At 43.1% G+C, this 18,240-nt stretch overlaps 1 protein-coding gene across 3 annotated transcripts in view; it reads left to right on the plus strand.

The window, feature by feature from the left end:
- Positions 1 to 2,905: 2,905 nt before the first annotated feature.
- The window catches only part of LOC139571651 (alpha-actinin-2-like), a 107,960-nt gene continuing 92,625 nt past the window's right edge, over positions 2,906 to 18,240 (plus strand). For all 3 annotated transcript variants that reach the window (XM_071394715.1, XM_071394713.1, XM_071394714.1), the window contains exon 1: positions 2,906 to 3,416. In XM_071394715.1, the coding sequence (XP_071250816.1) occupies positions 3,123 to 3,416 (294 nt within the window). In that variant the 5' untranslated portion in view covers positions 2,906 to 3,122. The remainder of the gene's footprint in view (positions 3,417 to 18,240) is intronic.

The raw sequence follows: 18,240 nt of genomic DNA on the forward strand, positions 1-18,240 counted from the left end.
TCTGTAGTGGATCCATCCACTAGGAGTTGTTTTATCATCATGGGGAACTGCTGCCCTCTGTAGTGGATCCATCCACTAGGAGTTGTTTTATCATCATGGGGAACTGCTGCCCTCTGTAGTGGGTCCATCCACTAGGAGTTGTTTTATCATCATGGGGAACTGCTGCCCTCTGTAGTGGATCCGTCCACTAGGAGTTGTATTATCATCATGGGGAACTGCTGCCCTCTGTAGTGGATCCGTCCACTAGGAGTTGTATTATCACGGGGAACTGCTATTCTAGTCTAGCTTGTCCTTGGACTCTAAGACCTAAGGAATGTTTTTTAACAGGCCAGCGGAGCGCAGGTGTATGATAGGCAAGAAACAGAGGCTATTATTTAGATACTTATGCGTAACACATCATTCATTTAATAAATATATGGCTAATACTGCATGTAATTTATTTCCTGAAAGAGGTAGGCTAGGACGTCTATATATACGCTTCCTAATATTGAGTTGCACCCACTTTTGCCCTCAGAACAGACTCAAATCGTAGAGGCACGGGGCTTAGACTCTACAAGGGGGCATGGACTCTACAAGGGGGCATGGACTCTACAAGGGGGCATAGACTCTACAGGGGGGCATAGACTCTACAAGGGGGCATAGACTCTACAAGGGGGCATGGACTCTACAAGGGGGCGTAGACTATACAAGGGGGCATGGACTCTACAAGGGGGCATAGACTCTACAAGGGGGCATAGACTCTACAAGGGGGCATGGACTCTACAAGGGGGCATGGACTCTACAAGGGGGCATAGACTACAAGGGGGCATGGACTCTACAAGGGGCATGGACTCTACAAGGGGGCATGGACTCTACAAGGGGGCATGGACTCTACAAGGGGGCATAGACTCTACAAGGGGGCATAGACTCTACAAGGGGGCATGGACTCTACAAGGGGGCGTGGACTATACAAGGGGGCATGGACTCTACAAGGGAGCATAGACTCTACAAGGGGGCATAGACTCTACAAGGGGGCATAGACTCTACAAGGGGGCATAGACTCTACAAGGGGGCATAGACTCTACAAGGGGGCATAGACTCTACAAGGTGTGGAAAGTGTTCCACAGAGATACTGGCCCCATGTTGACTCCAATGATTCCCCCCGTTGTGTCAAGCTGGCTGGATGTAGCGTGGTCCACTTTGACAGCGACTACTGTAATCATTCTCAAGCTGTAACACAACAACATGTAACGGGGTGTGAATAGTTTCTGACGGCTTAATGGTTTAATGGCCTCACGTCCATCGGCTTGGTTCTTATTGCCCTGGTGTGATATGGTGCCATCTAGTGGTGTAGCGTGGCACACTTTGAATGCAGCAACTAATCATTCTAGAATTTATTTGAGGCTAATTCATTGATTCTATATATCAAATCTGGAGTCAATATGACTTATGGTTCATGAGAATTTTTTTTTTTTATTGAACCTTTATTTAGTATGGCAAGTCAGTTAAGAACAAATTCGTATGTACAATGACGGCCTACCCAGGCCAAACCCGGACGACCCTGGGCCAATTGTGTGCCGCTCTATGGGACTCCCAATCACGGCCGGTTGTGATACAGCCCGGAATCGAACCAGGGTCTGTAGTGACGCCTCTAGCACTGACATGCAGTGCCTTAGTCCGCTGCGCCACATCGGGAGCAGATTTTGTATATATTTTTAGCATTAGCATTTGTGCTAACGTGCATCTATAGGAACAACTGTGGTCATATTTGAATGAAGCAATAATTGTTTCTTAAAACCATTAAAGACTGAAGTAATGAGTCTCAATAGAGAATCTGTTAGTATATCTGACCTTCATGAGGAGAAGATGATTTTGTAGCATTAGCCATTAGCGTTACATAGGCAAAGAATGAGTTGTTCATAGTTTCCTTGTGTTTTTTATACTGTATATCATTACCAAATTCAGCGTGGTTCATGTTAAGGACGTCCATGATAGTGATGACAAGTTTTACTGAGGAGTGGCTTCCGTCTGGCCACTCTAGAATAAAGTCCTGATTGGTGGAGTGCTGCAGATATGGTTGTCCTTCTGGAAGGTTCTCCCATCTCCACCGAGGAACTCTGGATCTCTGTCAGAGTGAACATTGGGTTCTTGGTCCCCTCCCTGACCAAGGCCCTTCTCCCCTGATTGCTCAGTTTGGCCATGTGACCATCTCTAGGAAGAGTCTTGGTGGTTCTGAACTTCTTCCATTTAAGAATGATGGAGGCCACTGTGTTCTTGGGGACCTTCAATGCTGCAGACATTTTTTGGTACCCTTCCCCAGATCTGTGCCTCGACACAGTCCTGTCTCGGAGCTCTATGGACAATTCCTTCGACCTCATGGCTTGGTTTTTGCTCTGACATGCACTGTCAACTGTGGGACCTTATATAGACAGGTGTGTGCCTTTCCAAATCATATCCAATCAATTGAATTGACCACAGGTGGACTCCAATCAAGTTGTAGAAACATCTCAAGGATGATCAATGGAAACAGGATGTACCTGAGCTCAATTTCAAGTCTCATAGCAAAGGGTCTGAATACTTATGTAAATAAGGTATTTCTGTTTAACAAATTTGCCAACATTTCTAAAAACCTGTTTTCGCTTTGTCAATATAGATTGAGGAGGAAATTGTTTTATGTAATCCATTTTAGAATAAGGCTGTAACGTAACAAAATGTGGAAAAAGTCCAGGGGTCTGAATACTTTCCGAAGGCACTGGATTTAACTCTATGGTCTCAGTTAGACAGTCAACACTAGGTGTAACCAGTAATAGACTCTCATTCTGAATGATCACACACAACGGACGGCGATTCTTATTGGTCACTGTCACATGACACCCAACTATAACTAGTAGGTATATTCTCTGCCTGGACAACTGCTGCAGGGCAGTCCAAGGACAACAAGGGACAGACAGACACTCGGAGACAGAGAGAGAGAGAGAGGACACTGACTGACTGACCAGCTTTCTGACTCCAACCCCCAACACGTCTTCTGATCAAACTGCAGCGGCGACTTCAGGAGAAGAATCTCACACAAAAGGGTTTTGTCTTGTCTCCTGTTCACCCCTGTTGTTCTGTAGTCCGGTCTGTTGTTCTAAAGCTTCGGGATGCAGACCCAGACGATGCAGTACCAGACGATGCAGAACCAGACGATGCAGAGCGCGATGATGCAGAGCGCGATGATGCAGAACCAGGCCATGCAGAACCAGACGATGCAGAGCCAGATGATGCAGACATCTGTAGACTATAATAATGGATACACGATGCAGACATCAGTAGACTATAATAATGGATACAGGACGCAGATGCAGGAACAGCAGAATAATGACTACACCATCCAGGAGGACGAGTGGGACAGAGACCTGCTCCTGGACCCTGCCTGGGAGAAACAGCAGAGAAAGGTTGGATACTTCATCCATCGTCTTGTCTATTCATTTCCTGTTTCCACACGTGTAAAGGTTTTACAGTAGCCTAGTCAAGTGAGGCAAGGCTGAGGAAGTAACTGAATGTCGAAACACAGCAGTAGTAGAAGGGCTGATAAACTCTACTGTTTTACCAAGTTATGAATATTTACTCAGGTGCAAAATTAATATTTAAGAAGTTGCACTTTAAAAAAAAAAACGTTTTAATTCTAGGCCTACAAAGAGAGGGCAGTGGTCTCTGGAAGTATTTAAAAAACGTTTTAATTCTAGGCCTACAAAGAGAGGGCAGTGGTCTCTGGAAGTATTTAAAAAACGTTTTAATTCTAGGCCTACAAAGAGAGGGCAGTGGTCTGTGGAAGTATTTAAAAAACGTTTTAATTCTAGGCCTACAAAGAGAGGGCAGTGGTCTGTGGAAGTATTTTAAAAACGTTTTAATTCTAGGCCTACAAAGAGAGGGCAGTGGTCTGTGGAATTATTTTAAAAATGTTTTAATTCTAGGCCTACAAAGAGAGGGCAGTGGTCTGTGTAATTATTTTAAAAACGTTTTAATTCTAGGCCTACAAAGAGAGGGCAGTGGTCTGTGGAATTATTTTAAAAATGTTTTAATTCTAGGCCTACAAAGAGAGGGCAGTGGTCTGTGGAAGTATTTCCTGACAGTCAAATGAGTCAAAACAAGAACACATCATAATGGGAAGGTATTTTTTTTTAAACACGACAGCACTATTAAAAGGGACATAAAATACTGATTACTTTACTGAGAAAAACAACACCCAGTACGGTGTGAGAGACACTATGTGGGCAGAGCGGGCACCAGGCAGACATGGCAGCCGAGCCAACAATAACTCCCAGGCAGTCAGGCAGCATAGCGAAGACCTGTGCTTCAGCTCCAACTCTCTCGCTGCCATTCCTTTGATTCGTGTGTTTTATGACAACTGTCAACAGATGTCTGGTAACACAGAATGTAGGTGACGTCCTCTAGGCCCGAAGCGGGAACAGAATGGACGCTGTAGGCTAATTATAACTAAAGGACTAGAGGGGGTATACAGAGTTGGCTCAGACAATGTCCTTGGTCCTCGGGTTGGCACGGGAGGACAGTGTCTGTATTGATCAATACTAACCTGATAGATTATGTCGTATTGATCAATACTAACCTGATAGATTATGTCGTATTGATCAATACTAACCTGATAGATTATGTTGTATTGATCAATACTAACCTGATAGATTATGTCGTATTGATCAATACTAACCTGATAGATTATGTCGTATTGATCAATACTAACCTGATAGATTATGTCGTATTGATCAATACTAACCTGATAGATTATGTTGTATTGATTAATACTAACCTGATAGATTATGTTGTATTGATCAATACTAACCTGATAGATTATGTAGTATTGATCAATACTAACCTGATAGATTATGTCGTATTGATCAATACTAACCTGATAGATTATGTCGTATTGATCAATACTAACCTGATAGATTATGTTGTATTGATTAATACTAACCTGATAGATTATGTTGTATTGATCAATACTAACCTGATAGATTATGTAGTATTGATCAATACTAACCTGATAGATTATGTCGTATTGATCAATACTAACCTGATAGATTATGTCGTATTGATCAATACTAACCTGATAGATTATGTCGTATTGATCAATACTAACCTGATAGAATATGTTCATTTACATCTACAGATTTTAATTTTCTTAACAATATAAACCAAGTTTATGTACTTACATGATCAAATGTACTTCGTCTACTCTAGAAATCATACCCAGACCAGGTAACTTTTTTTAAATTTTTTACAAAAGACAAATATTCTGTCACTGACGTGTCAAGATATCAGGGTCAACCTACTGTACCCCTCAGCCATGCATTAATGAGTCTCTCTACAGACGGGTTGCCTCTCACGGTGTATCAATGTTCCTGGTGCTGTTGCCCCGGGGCTGGAATCACTGAGACTATGCATAAATAGGCACTCTCATTCAACATGAATGGTAGGGCTTCCTTCCCTGCCTATGGTCCTGCCAGACAGAGACAACAATATAGCAGTGACCACAGGGAGCAGCTATGTTAAACCCTGGAGGAGTTTTAACCATGGGGATAGCACGTCCCCATTACCAGGTTATTGTATTTCAGGATCTGGGTTCTGACAATAGAGACTTATAGTTCTGGCAGACTATCTTTGTCCCAACAAAAGCTGTTCAAAGCAGTGTCCCAAATGACACCCTATTCTCTATAGTCCACTACTGTAGACCGGGGCTGGTCAAAAGTAGTGCACTATTATAGGGAATAGGGTGCCATTTGGGACCAAACACCAAGTGTACCTGCTAGCACAACTGTGTTAAGGATTACTGTACCTTTTATGCATAATACATCAGATGTATAACAGACACAATATGGGATTGAATATGGTGTTGTCTAGTAGTCCAATATGGTGTTGTCCAGTTGTCCAATATGGTGTTGTCCAGTGGTCCAATATGGTGTTGTCCAGTTGTCCAATATGGTGTTGTCTAGTTGTCCAATATGGTGTTGTCCAGTTGTCCAATATGTTGTTGTCCAGTTGTCCAATATGGTGTTGTCTAGTTGTCCAATATGGTGTTGTCCAGTTGTCCAATATGGTGTTGTCCAGTTGTCCAATATGGTGTTGTCCAGTTGTCCAATATGGTGTTGTCCAGTTGTCCAATATGGTGTTGTCCAGTTGTCCAATATGGTGTTGTCCAGTTGTCCAATATGGTGTTGTCCAGTGGTCCAATATGGTGTTGTCCAGTTGTCCAATATGGTGTTGTCCAGTTGTCCAATATGGTGTTGTCCAGTTGTCCAATATGGTGTTGTCCAGTTGTCCAATATGGTGTTGTCCAGTGGTCCAATATGGTGTTGTCCAGTTGTCCAATATGGTGTTGTCCAGTTGTCCAATATGGTGTTGTCCAGTTGTCCAATATGGTGTTGTCCAGTTGTCCAATATGGTGTTGTCCAGTTGTCCAATATGGTGTTGTCCAGTTGTCCAATATGGTGTTGTCCAGTTGTCCAATATGGTGTTGTCCAGTTGTCCAATATGGTGTTGTCCAGTTGTCCAATATGGTGTTGTCCAGTTGTCCAATATGGTGTTGTCCAGTGGTCCAATATGGTGTTGTCCAGTTGTCCAATATGGTGTTGTCCAGTTGTCCAATATGGTGTTGTCCAGTTGTCCAATATGGTGTTGTCCAGTAGTCCAATATGGTGTTGTCCAGTTGTCCAATATGGTGTTGTCTAGTTGTCCAATATGGTGTTGTCCAGTTGTCCAATATAGTGTTGTCCAGTGGTCCAATATGGTGTTGTCCAGTTGTCCAATATGGTGTTGTCCAGTAGTCCAATATGGTGTTGTCCAGTAGTCCAATATGGTGTTGTCCAGTAGTCCAATATGGTGTTGTCCAGTTGTCCAATATAGTGTTGTCCAGTGGTCCAATATGGTGTTGTCCAGTTGTCCAATATGGTGTTGTCCAGTAGTCCAATATGGTGTTGTCCAGTTGTCCAATATGGTGTTGTCCAGTAGTCCAATATGGTGTTGTCCAGTTGTCCAATATAGTGTTGTCCAGTAGTCCAATATGGTGTTGTCCAGTTGTCCAATATGGTGTTGTCCAGTTGTCCAATATGGTGTTGTCCAGTAGTCCAATATGGTGTTGTCCAGTTGTCCAATATAGTGTTGTCCAGTGGTCCAATATGGTGTTGTCCAGTTGTCCAATATGGTGTTGTCCAGTAGTCCAATATGGTGTTGTCCAGTGGTCCAATATGGTGTTGTCCAGTGGTCCAATATGGTGTTGTCCAGTTGTCCAATATGGTGTTGTCCAGTAGTCCAATATGGTGTTGTCCAGTAGTCCAATATGGTGTTGTCCAGTAGTCCAATATGGTGTTGTCCAGTTGTCCAATATGGTGTTGTCCAGTGGTCCAATATGGTGTTGTCCAGTAGTCCAATATGGTGTTGTCCAGTTGTCCAATATGGTGTTGTCCAGTGGTCCAATATGGTGTTGTCCAGTAGTCCAATATGGTGTTGTCCAGTAGTCCAATATGGTGTTGTCCAATATGGTGTTGTCCAGTGGTCCAATATGGTGTTGTCCAGTAGTCCAATATGGTGTTGTCCAGTTGTCCAATATGGTGTTGTCCAGTAGTCCAATATGGTGTTGTCCAGTGGTCCAATATGGTGTTGTCCAGTAGTCCAATATGGTGTTGTCCAGTTGTCCAATATAGTGTTGTCCAGTGGTCCAATATGGTGTTGTCCAGTTGTACAATATGGTGTTGTCCAGTAGTCCAATATGGTGTTGTCCAGTAGTCCAATATGGTGTTGTCCAGTTGTCCAATATGGTGTTGTCCAGTAGTCCAATATGGTGTTGTCCAGTGGTCCAATATGGTGTTGTCTAGTAGTCCAATATGGTGTTGTCCAGTTGTCCAATATGGTGTTGTCCAGTTGTCCAATATGGTGTTGTCCAGTAGTCCAATATGGTGTTGTCCAGTAGTCCAATATGGTGTTGTCCAGTTGTCCAATATGGTGTTGTCCAGTTGTCCAATATGGTGTTGTCCAGTGGTCCAATATGGTGTTGTCCAGTTGTCCAATATGGTGTTGTCCAGTTGTCCAATATGGTGTTGTCCAGTTGTCCAATATGGTGTTGTCCAGTAGTCCAATATGGTGTTGTCCAGTTGTCCAATATGGTGTTGTCCAGTAGTCCAATATGGTGTTGTCCAGTAGTCCAATATGGTGTTGTCCAGTTGTCCAATATGGTGTTGTCCAGTAGTCCAATATGGTGTTGTCCAGTTGTCCAATATGGTGTTGTCCAGTAGTCCAATATGGTGTTGTCCAGTTGTCCAATATGGTGTTGTCCAGTTGTCCAATATGGTGTTGTCCAGTTGTCCAATATGGTGTTGTCCAATATGGTGTTGTCCAGTAGTCCAATATGGTGTTGTCCAATATGGTGTTGTCCAGTAGTCCAATATGGTGTTGTCCAATATGGTGTTGTCCAGTTGTCCAATATGGTGTTGTCCAGTTGTCCAATATGGTGTTGTCCAGTAGTCCAATATGGTGTTGTCCAATATGGTGTTGTCCAGTTGTCCAATATGGTGTTGTCCAGTTGTCCAATATGGTGTTGTCTAGTAGTCCAATATGGTGTTGTCCAGTTGTCCAATATGGTGTTGTCCAATATGGTGTTGTCCAGTTGTCCAATATGGTGTTGTCTAGTAGTCCAATATGGTGTTGTCCAGTAGTCCAATATGGTGTTGTCCAATATGGTGTTGTCCAGTTGTCCAATATGGTGTTGTCCAGTTGTCCAATATGGTGTTGTCCAGTAGTCCAATATGGTGTTGTCCAGTATTCCAATATGGTGTTGTCCAGTTGTCCAATATGGTGTTGTCCAATATGGTGTTGTCCAGTTGTCCAATATGGTGTTGTCCAGTTGTCCAATATGGTGTTGTCTAGTAGTCCAATATGGTGTTGTCCAGTAGTCCAATATGGTGTTGTCCAGTAGTCCAATATGGTGTTGTCCAGTAGTCCAATATGGTGTTGTCCAGTAGTCCAATATGGTGTTGTCCAATATGGTGTTGTCCAGTGGTCCAATATGGTGTTGTCCAGTAGTCCAATATGGTGTTGTCCAATATGGTGTTGTCCAGTATGGTGTTGTCCAGTTGTCCAATATGGTGTTGTCCAGTAGTCCAATATGGTGTTGTCCAGTTGTCCAATATGGTGTTGTCCAGTTGTCCAATATGGTGTTGTCCAGTTGTCCAATATGGTGTTGTCTAGTAGTCCAATATGGTGTTGTCCAATATGGTGTTGTCCAGTTGTCCAATATGGTGTTGTCCAGTAGTCCAATATGGTGTTGTCCAGTTGTCCAATATGGTGTTGTCCAGTTGTCCAATATGGTGTTGTCCAGTTGTCCAATATGGTGTTGTCTAGTAGTCCAATATGGTGTTGTCCAGTAGTCCAATATGGTGTTGTCCAGTAGTCCAATATGGTGTTGTCCAGTAGTCCAATATGGTGTTGTCCAGTAGTCCAATATGGTGTTGTCCAATATGGTGTTGTCCAGTTGTCCAATATGGTGTTGTCCAGTAGTCCAATATGGTGTTGTCCAATATGGTGTTGTCCAGTGGTCCAATATGGTGTTGTCCAATATGGTGTTGTCCAGTAGTCCAATATGGTGTTGTCCAGTGGTCCAATATGGTGTTGTCCAGTAGTCCAATATGGTGTTGTCCAGTTGTCCAATATGGTGTTGTCCAGTTGTCCAATATGGTGTTGTCCAGTTGTCCAATATGGTGTTGTCCAGTAGTCCAATATGGTGTTGTCCAGTTGTCCAATATGGTGTTGTCCAGTTGTCCAATATGGTGTTGTCCAGTTGTCCAATATGGTGTTGTCCAGTTTTCCAATATGGTGTTGTCCAGTTGTCCAATATGGTGTTGTCCAGTTGGACCTTTGAAACGCACCAGGCTGTGACAGACAGTGAGATGGAGACAGTATATTTAATAAGGAGCTATTCTAAACTTGAGCAGACTCCACAGCCAGGGCACACGGACTCCCTCTCAGGTCTGAACTGCTTCCTGTTTTACAGCGTTGAGTCCCTTTACGGACGCATCGGAAACTCCATCTCAGATCTCATCACTCAGGTTCCCACAGGAGGCAAGAAGGGGAAGTTTATGGAGTCGTTTGAGATGCGGTTTAGTACCTGGAGAGGTCATATAGAGGTCGTATTCCTCCCAACCATCATTCTGGACTATATCATTTTTTACAAACATGAAAACATTTGTTATTACGTTTATTTTATGATTCCTGTTTAGTTGACAGTTCTGCCATGGTGTCACTACCCCCTTTCAGAAAGCCATGCAATGCCCCCATAGCGACGTAGTCCTATTGAACCTACAGGGGGCGCTATAGTTCTACCATTGACTCATATGACTTGACTGTACGGTATATTGGGGGCTGACATATGGAATTGTTTTAAGAAGGTCCTCCCTCCTACTAATCTGACATGGACTTTTTTAAGATGGTCCTCCCTCCTACTAATCTGACATATGGAATTGTTTTAAGATGGTCCTCCCTCCTACTAATCTGACATATGGAATTGTTTTATGGTGCTCCCCCATCCTACTAATCTGACATATGGAATTGTTTTAAGAGGGTATCATTTAGATGTATGATTTGGAATTTTAGGTCCTCTGTAGGTATCCCAAAAAATACAAATAAAATATTTGAATTTGGCCTTTACTACTATAGCCCATAGAAACACATTAATAAATATCAAAACGGACAGTAAAAAAATAAATAATAAGAAATAAGGTTTTGAGGCCATCGTAGTGCTGGCTGTGCCACTAAAGATCCTGGTTCGAGTCCAGGCTCTGTCGCAGCCAGCCGCGACCGGCAGACCAATGGGGCGGAGCACAACTGGCCCAGCGTCGTCCGGGTTAGGGGAGGGTTTGGTCGGCAGGGATGTTCTTTTCCCATCGCGCACTCCTGTGGAAGGCCGGGCGCAGTGCACCCTGACACGGTCACCAGGTGCACGGTGTTTCCTCCTCTGACACTTTGGTGCCTCCGGGTTAAGTGGGCATTGTGTCAAGAAGCAGTGCGGCTTGGCTGGGTCGTGTTTCGGAGGACACGCGGCTCTCGACCTTCGCCTCTCCCCGAGTCCGTACGGGAGTTGCAGCGATGAGACAAGACTGTAACTACCAATTGGATACCACGAAATTGGGGAGAAAAAAAGGGGTATAAAATAATAATAAAAGTAATAATAAATAAATAAGGTTTTGAAGTGTCTGTCCTATATCTAGGAGATATAAGAAAACTCATTTTTTTTCAGGTCCATCAATATTTGGACATTGACCAAGTTGTTATTATTTTAGCTGTCGACCACAGCATTTATGGAGTTGAAATTAAATAATGAATATGAGCAGCTTTAATTTGAGTGTATTTACATCCAAATCGGGTGAACGGTGTAGGAATTACCACACTTTTTATATGTGATCCCCCCTTTTTAAATAACCAAAAGTAATTGGACAATTGGCTCCTCAGCTGTTCCATGGCCAGCTGTGTGTTATTCCCTCATTAGTTCATTTACAAGTAAACAGATTAAATGTCTAGAGTTGATTTCAAGTGTGGTATTTGCATTTGGAATCTGTTGCTGTTAACCCTCAATATGAAGTCCAAAGAGCTGTCACTGCCAGTGAAGCAAGCCATTACTGGGCTGAAAAATCAAAAACAAACCCATCAGAGTTGGCAAAAACACGAGGTGTGGCCAAATCAACTATTTGGTACATTCTGAAACAGAAAGAAGACACTGGTGAGCTCAGGAACACCAAAAGGCCCAGAAGACCAACGGAAAACAACTGTGGTGAATGACTGAAGAATTCTTTCCCTGGTGAAGAAAAAACCTCTTTCACAACAGTTGGCCAGATCAAGAACACCGTCCAGGAGGTTGGCGTATCTGTGTCAAAGTCAACAATCAAGAGAAGACTTCACCAGAGTAAATACAGAGACGGTTTACCACAAGATGTAAACCATTGGTAAGCCTCATAAACAGGAAGACCAGATTAGAGTTTGCCATAAAAACATGTTAAAATATTTTGCCTGTACAGTTCTGGAACATCCGATGGACCGATGAGACAAAGATCAACTTGTACCAGAATGATGGGAAGAGAAGAAGAAGAAGAAGGGAAGTAGCATACCACCTCATCTGTGAAGCATGGAGGAGGAGGTGTTATGGCGTGGGCATGTATGGATGCCTACGGAACTGGTTCCCTTGTATTTATTGATGATGTGACTGCTGATAAAAAAGCAGCAGGATGAATTCTGAAGTGTTTAGGGTGTAATATTATTATCTGCTCAGATTCAGCCAAATGCTTCAACACTCATTGGACGACGGTTCACAGTGCAGATGGACAACGACCCCGAAGCAACCCAATACTTGTTGAAGGCAAAGAAGTGGAATGTTTTCGCAACGGACCAATCACCTGACCAGAATCCAATTGAGCATGCATTTCATTTGCTGAAGGCAAAACTGAAGGCAAAACGCCCCAAGAACAAGCAGGAAGTGAAGACAGCTGCAGTAAAGCCCTGGCAGAACAAAACGCCCCAAGAACAAGCAGGAAGTGAAGACAGCTGCAGTAAAGGCCTGGCAGAGCATCACCAGGGAAGAAACCCAGCATCTGGTGATGTCTATGGGTTCCAGACTTCAGGAAGTCATTGACTGCAAAGGATTTGCAACCAACTATTAAAACTCTTCATTTAATTTATGATTACTTTTGAGCCCCTAAAATTGGGTGGCTGCAGTATGTAAAAATGGTTGTAATTTCTACACAGTTCATACAATAATTTGGACAAAACAATTAAATTAATGATGAAAGTCGACACTTAAGGCACATCTTGATTGTTTCGTTTCAAATCCATTGTGGCGGCGTACAGAGACAAAATTATGCACATTGTGTCACTGTCCAAATACTTATGAACCTGACTGTATTAATCAAATCAAATCAAAATCAAATTTATTTATATAGCCCTTCGTACATCAGCTGATATCTCAAAGTGCTGTACAGAAACCCAGCCTAAAACCCCCAAACAGCAAGCAATGCAGGTGTAGAAGCACGGTGGCTAGGAAAAACTCCCTAGAAAGGCCAGAACCTAGGAAGAAACCTAGAGAGGAACATACCAGAGAGGAGTGGCCAGTCCTCTTCTGGCTATTAACCCTTTTCTTGTTGGCACAGAACTACCTCCATACTTACATTAATGTTTTAAACATTCAGACGCGTTCGTGAGAGTCTCCCCTTTCCATAGAGGGGTCACATTAGTTTGTAGCCCAAACGGTTCGGACTCTACAGACGTTTTTGTGAGAAGACCGATATCCGGGACGTTTCCTGGTCTGACAAACACCGCTGTAGCTCAGCCACCTTCCACCACAGACGAGGAAGGCCGACATAGGCAGATACCCGGGATTGAGACGCAGCCCATGCAAAAAAAAAAGAGATCTCTACTTTAAACTGATGGATTTTGACGGAGATTGTCACGGATCAATCCGGACCTTTCATTACGCACACCTGTCCTCTAGTCCCACGGATTAGTGCTTGTATAAGTGTGCTCTGTGGTTTCCATTGGGCTGTCCATTATTGTTACAATGTCCGTTGGTGCGTGTGAGTACCTGTGCTGTGTGTTTTGGGCTTTCGTGCCCTTGTGGATTTTACAGATGATTACGGGTCTCGTCCCGTGTGTTAATCATCGTGCGTTTGTGTTATTTATTCCAGGTATTCCTCGCTCTTTTGTTTTGGGTTTCTACCCTGTGTTTTTGTTGCGTGTTTGTTTGGTCTTCGTCCCCCAGTGCCTTTACACGGCACGCCGTAATTTGGACTGAATAAAAACCCTATTACGCATTCCTGCGCCTGTCTCCCGATCCTTCATACCAACGTGACAGGAATTTTCAAAAAAATAAATATTAGATTGATGCACTTAATTAAACTATTCCAGTACTGAGTAGGTATTTACTGTTGCTAGTTTCCCTTGTACTAGGAAACATATGGGAGGCAGGTAGCCTAGTGGTTAGAGCAAGGTTGCTGGATCGAATCCCTGAGCTGACAAGGTAAAAATCTGTCATTCTGCCAATGAACAAGGTAGTTAACCCACTGTTCCTTGGCCGTCATTGTAAATAATAATTTGTTCTTAACTGACTTGCCTAGTTAAATAAAGGTGTAACATATGGTTTTATAAAGCTCATAGTCTATTATGACAGGTGTTACTGCATCCTACTGTAAAGGCTCTGACAATCAGTAAACAAACCCTTTTTACAGGGTTGTCAGTACAGCGTTCTCCTTCACAACCGTGTGCTCTGTACCGTCTGTTTTTTTCCAGCTAGGTCAATAGATTTATAATCTAAACAACCACACACACAAGAGTACAAAACCTTTGTTCCTTCAATGACAACTGGGACAACTTCAGTCACACTCATAAATTACAGCCAGCGCTGAAATCCAACCACCTTGTGAAATACACTGTGCTGCGGACACAGGCAGGGAGAGAGACATGTCAGGAGGGAGAACAGACCTTGTCAATCCTGGCCCAGTCTGACAGGGAGAGAGACATGCCAGGAGGGAGAACAGACCTTGTCAATCCTGGCCCAGTCTGACAGGGAGAGAGACATGCCAGGAGGGAGAACAGACCAATCCTGGCCCAGTAGGACAGGGAGAGAGACATGCCAGGAGGGAGAACAGACCAATCCTGGCCCAGTAGGACAGGGAGAGAGACATGCCAGGAGGGAGAACAGACCAACCCTGGCCCAGTCTGACAGGGAGAGAGACATGCCAGGAGGGAGAACAGACCAATCCTGGCCCAGTAGGACAGGGAGAGAGACATGCCAGGAGGGAGAACAGACCAATCCTGGCCCAGTAGGACAGGGAGAGAGACATGCCAGGAGGGAGAACAGACCAATCCTGGCCCAGTCTGACAGGGAGAGAGACATGCCAGGAGGGAGAACAGACCAATCCTGGCCCAGTAGGACAGAGATAGCGACATGCCAGGAGGGAGAACAGACCAATCCTGGCCCAGTAGGACAGAGGGTTACAGGAATGGACTGTAGTTTCAGGGTTTCAGGAGGGTCTAAAAGCAGACTCACTCTGCTCTCTCTACCCTCTGTTATAACTACAGGTTATAACACTGCTCTCTCTACCCTCTATAACTACAGGTTATAACACTGCTCTCTCTACCCTCTGTTATAACTACAGGTTATAACACTGCTCTCTCTACCCTCTATAACTACAGGTTATAACACTGCTCTCTCTACCCTCTGTTATAACTACAGGTTATAACACTGCTATCTCTACCCTCTATAACTACAGGTTATAACACTGCTCTCTCTACCCTCTGTTATAACTACAGGTTATAACACTGCTCTCTCTACCCTCTATAACTACAGGTTATAACACTGCTCTCTCTACCCTCTGTTATAACTACAGGTTATAACAGGAAAACACTGCTCTCTCTACCCTCTGTTATAACTACAGGTTATAACACTGCTCTCTCTACCCTCTGTTATAACTACAGGTTATAACACTGCTCTCTCTACCCTCTGTTATAACTACAGGTTATAACACTGCTCTCTCTCCCCTCTGTTATAACTACAGGTTATAACACTGCTCTCTCTCCCCTCTGTTATAACTACAGGTTATAACACTGCTCTCTCTACCCTCTGTTATAACTACAGGTTATAACACTGCTCTCTCTCCCCTCTGTTATAACTACAGGTTATAACAGGAAAACTCTGCTCTCTCTCCCCTCTGTTATAACTATAGGTTATAACACTGCTCTCTCTACCCTCTGTTATAACTACAGGTTATAACACTGCTCTCTCTACCCTCTGTTATAACTATAGGGCATAACACTGCTCTCTCTACCCTCTGTTATAACTACAGGTTATAACACTGCTCTCTCTACCCTCTGTTATAACTACAGGTTATAACACTGCTCTCTCTACCCTCTGTTATAACTACAGGTTATAACAGGAAAACACTGCTCTCTCTACCCTCTGTTATAACTACAGGTTATAACACTGCTCTCTCTACCCTCTGTTATAACTACAGGTTATAACACTGCTCTCTCTACCCTCTGTTATAACTACAGGTTATAACACTGCTCTCTCTCCCCTCTGTTATAACTACAGGTTATAACACTGCTCTCTCTCCCCTCTGTTATAACTACAGGTTATAACACTGCTCTCTCTACCCTCTGTTATAACTACAGGTTATAACAGGAAAACACTGCTCTCTCTACCCTCTGTTATGACTACAGGTTATAACAGGAAAACACTTCTCTCTCTACCCTCTATAACTACAGGTTATAACAGGAAAACACTGCTCTCTCTACCCTCTGTTATAACTACAGGTTATAACAGGAAAACACTGCTCTCTCTACCCTCTGTTATAACTACAGGTTATAACAGGAAGACACTGCTCTCTCACCCCTCTGTTATAACTACAGGTTATAACAGGAAAACACTGCTCTCTCTACCCTCTATAACTACAGGTTATAACAGGAAAACACTGCTCTCTCTACCCTCTATAACTACAGGTTATAACAGGAAGACACTGCTCTCTCTACCCTCTATAACTACAGGTTATAACAGGAAGACACTGCTCTCTCTACCCTCTATAACTACAGGTTATAACAGGAAAACACTGCTCTCTCTACCCTCTATAACTACAGGTTATAACAGGAAAACACTTCTCTCTCTACCCTCTATAACTACAGGTTATAACAGGAAGACACTGCTCTCTCTACCCTCTATAACTACAGGTTATAACAGGAAAACACTGCTCTCTCTACCCTCTATAACTACAGGTTATAACAGGAAAACACTGCTCTCTCTCCCCTCTATAACTACAGGTTATAACAGGAAGACACTGCTCTCTCTACCCTCTATAACTACAGGTTATAACAGGAAAACACTGCTCTCTCTACCCTCTATAACTACAGGTTATAACAGGAAGACACTGCTCTCTCTACCCTCTATAACTACAGGTTATAACAGGAAGACACTGCTCTCTCTACCCTCTATAACTACAGGTTATAACAGGAAGACACTGCTCTCTCTACCCTCTATAACTACAGGTTATAACAGGAAAACACTGCTCTCTCTACCCTCTATAACTACAGGTTATAACAGGAAAACACTGCTCTCTCTACCCTCTGTTATAACTACAGGTTATAACAGGAAAACACTGCTCTCTCTACCCTCTATAACTACAGGTTATAACAGGAAAACACTGCTCTCTCTACCCTCTATAACTACAGGTTATAACAGGAAAACACTGCTCTCTCTACTCTCTATAACTACAGGTTATAACACTGCTCTCTCTACCCTCTATAACTACAGGTTATAACAGGAAAACACTGCTCTCTCTACCCTCTATAACTACAGGTTATAACAGGAAAACACTGCTCTCTCTACCCTCTGTTATAACTACAGGTTATAACAGGAAAACACTGCTCTCTCTACCCTCTATAACTACAGGTTATAACAGGAAAACACTGCTCTCTCTACCCTCTATAACTACAGGTTATAACAGGAAAACACTGCTCTCTCTACTCTCTATAACTACAGGTTATAACAGGAAAACACTGCTCTCTCTACCCTCTATAACTACAGGTTATAACAGGAAAACACTGCTCTCTCTACCCTCTATAACTACAGGTTATAACAGGAAGACACTGCTCTCTCTACCCTCTATAACTACAGGTTATAACAGGAAAACACTGCTCTCTCTCCCCTCTATAACTACAGGTTATAACAGGAAAACACTGCTCTCTCTACCCTCTATAACTACAGGTTATAACAGGAAGACACTGCTCTCTCTTCCCTCTATAACTACAGGTTATAACAGGAAAACACTGCTCTCTCTACCCTCTATAACTACAGGTTATAACAGGAAAACACTGCTCTCTCTACCCTCTATAACTACAGGTTATAACAGGAAGACACTGCTCTCTCTACCCTCTATAACTACAGGTTATAACACTGCTCTCTCTACCCTCTGTTATAACTACAGGTTATAACAGGAAAACACTGCTCTCTCTACCCTCTATAACTACAGGTTATAACAGGAAAACACTGCTCTCTCTACCCTCTATAACTACAGGTTATAACACTGCTCTCTCTACCCTCTGTTATAACTACAGGTTATAACAGGAAAACACTGCTCTCTCTACCCTCTATAACTACAGGTTATAACAGGAAAACACTGCTCTCTCTACCCTCTATAACTACAGGTTATAACACTGCTCTCTCTACCCTCTGTTATAACT

This window comes from Salvelinus alpinus, chromosome 3 (assembly GCF_045679555.1).
Source record: "Salvelinus alpinus chromosome 3, SLU_Salpinus.1, whole genome shotgun sequence".
Classification (NCBI taxonomy): Eukaryota; Metazoa; Chordata; class Actinopteri; order Salmoniformes; family Salmonidae; genus Salvelinus; species Salvelinus alpinus.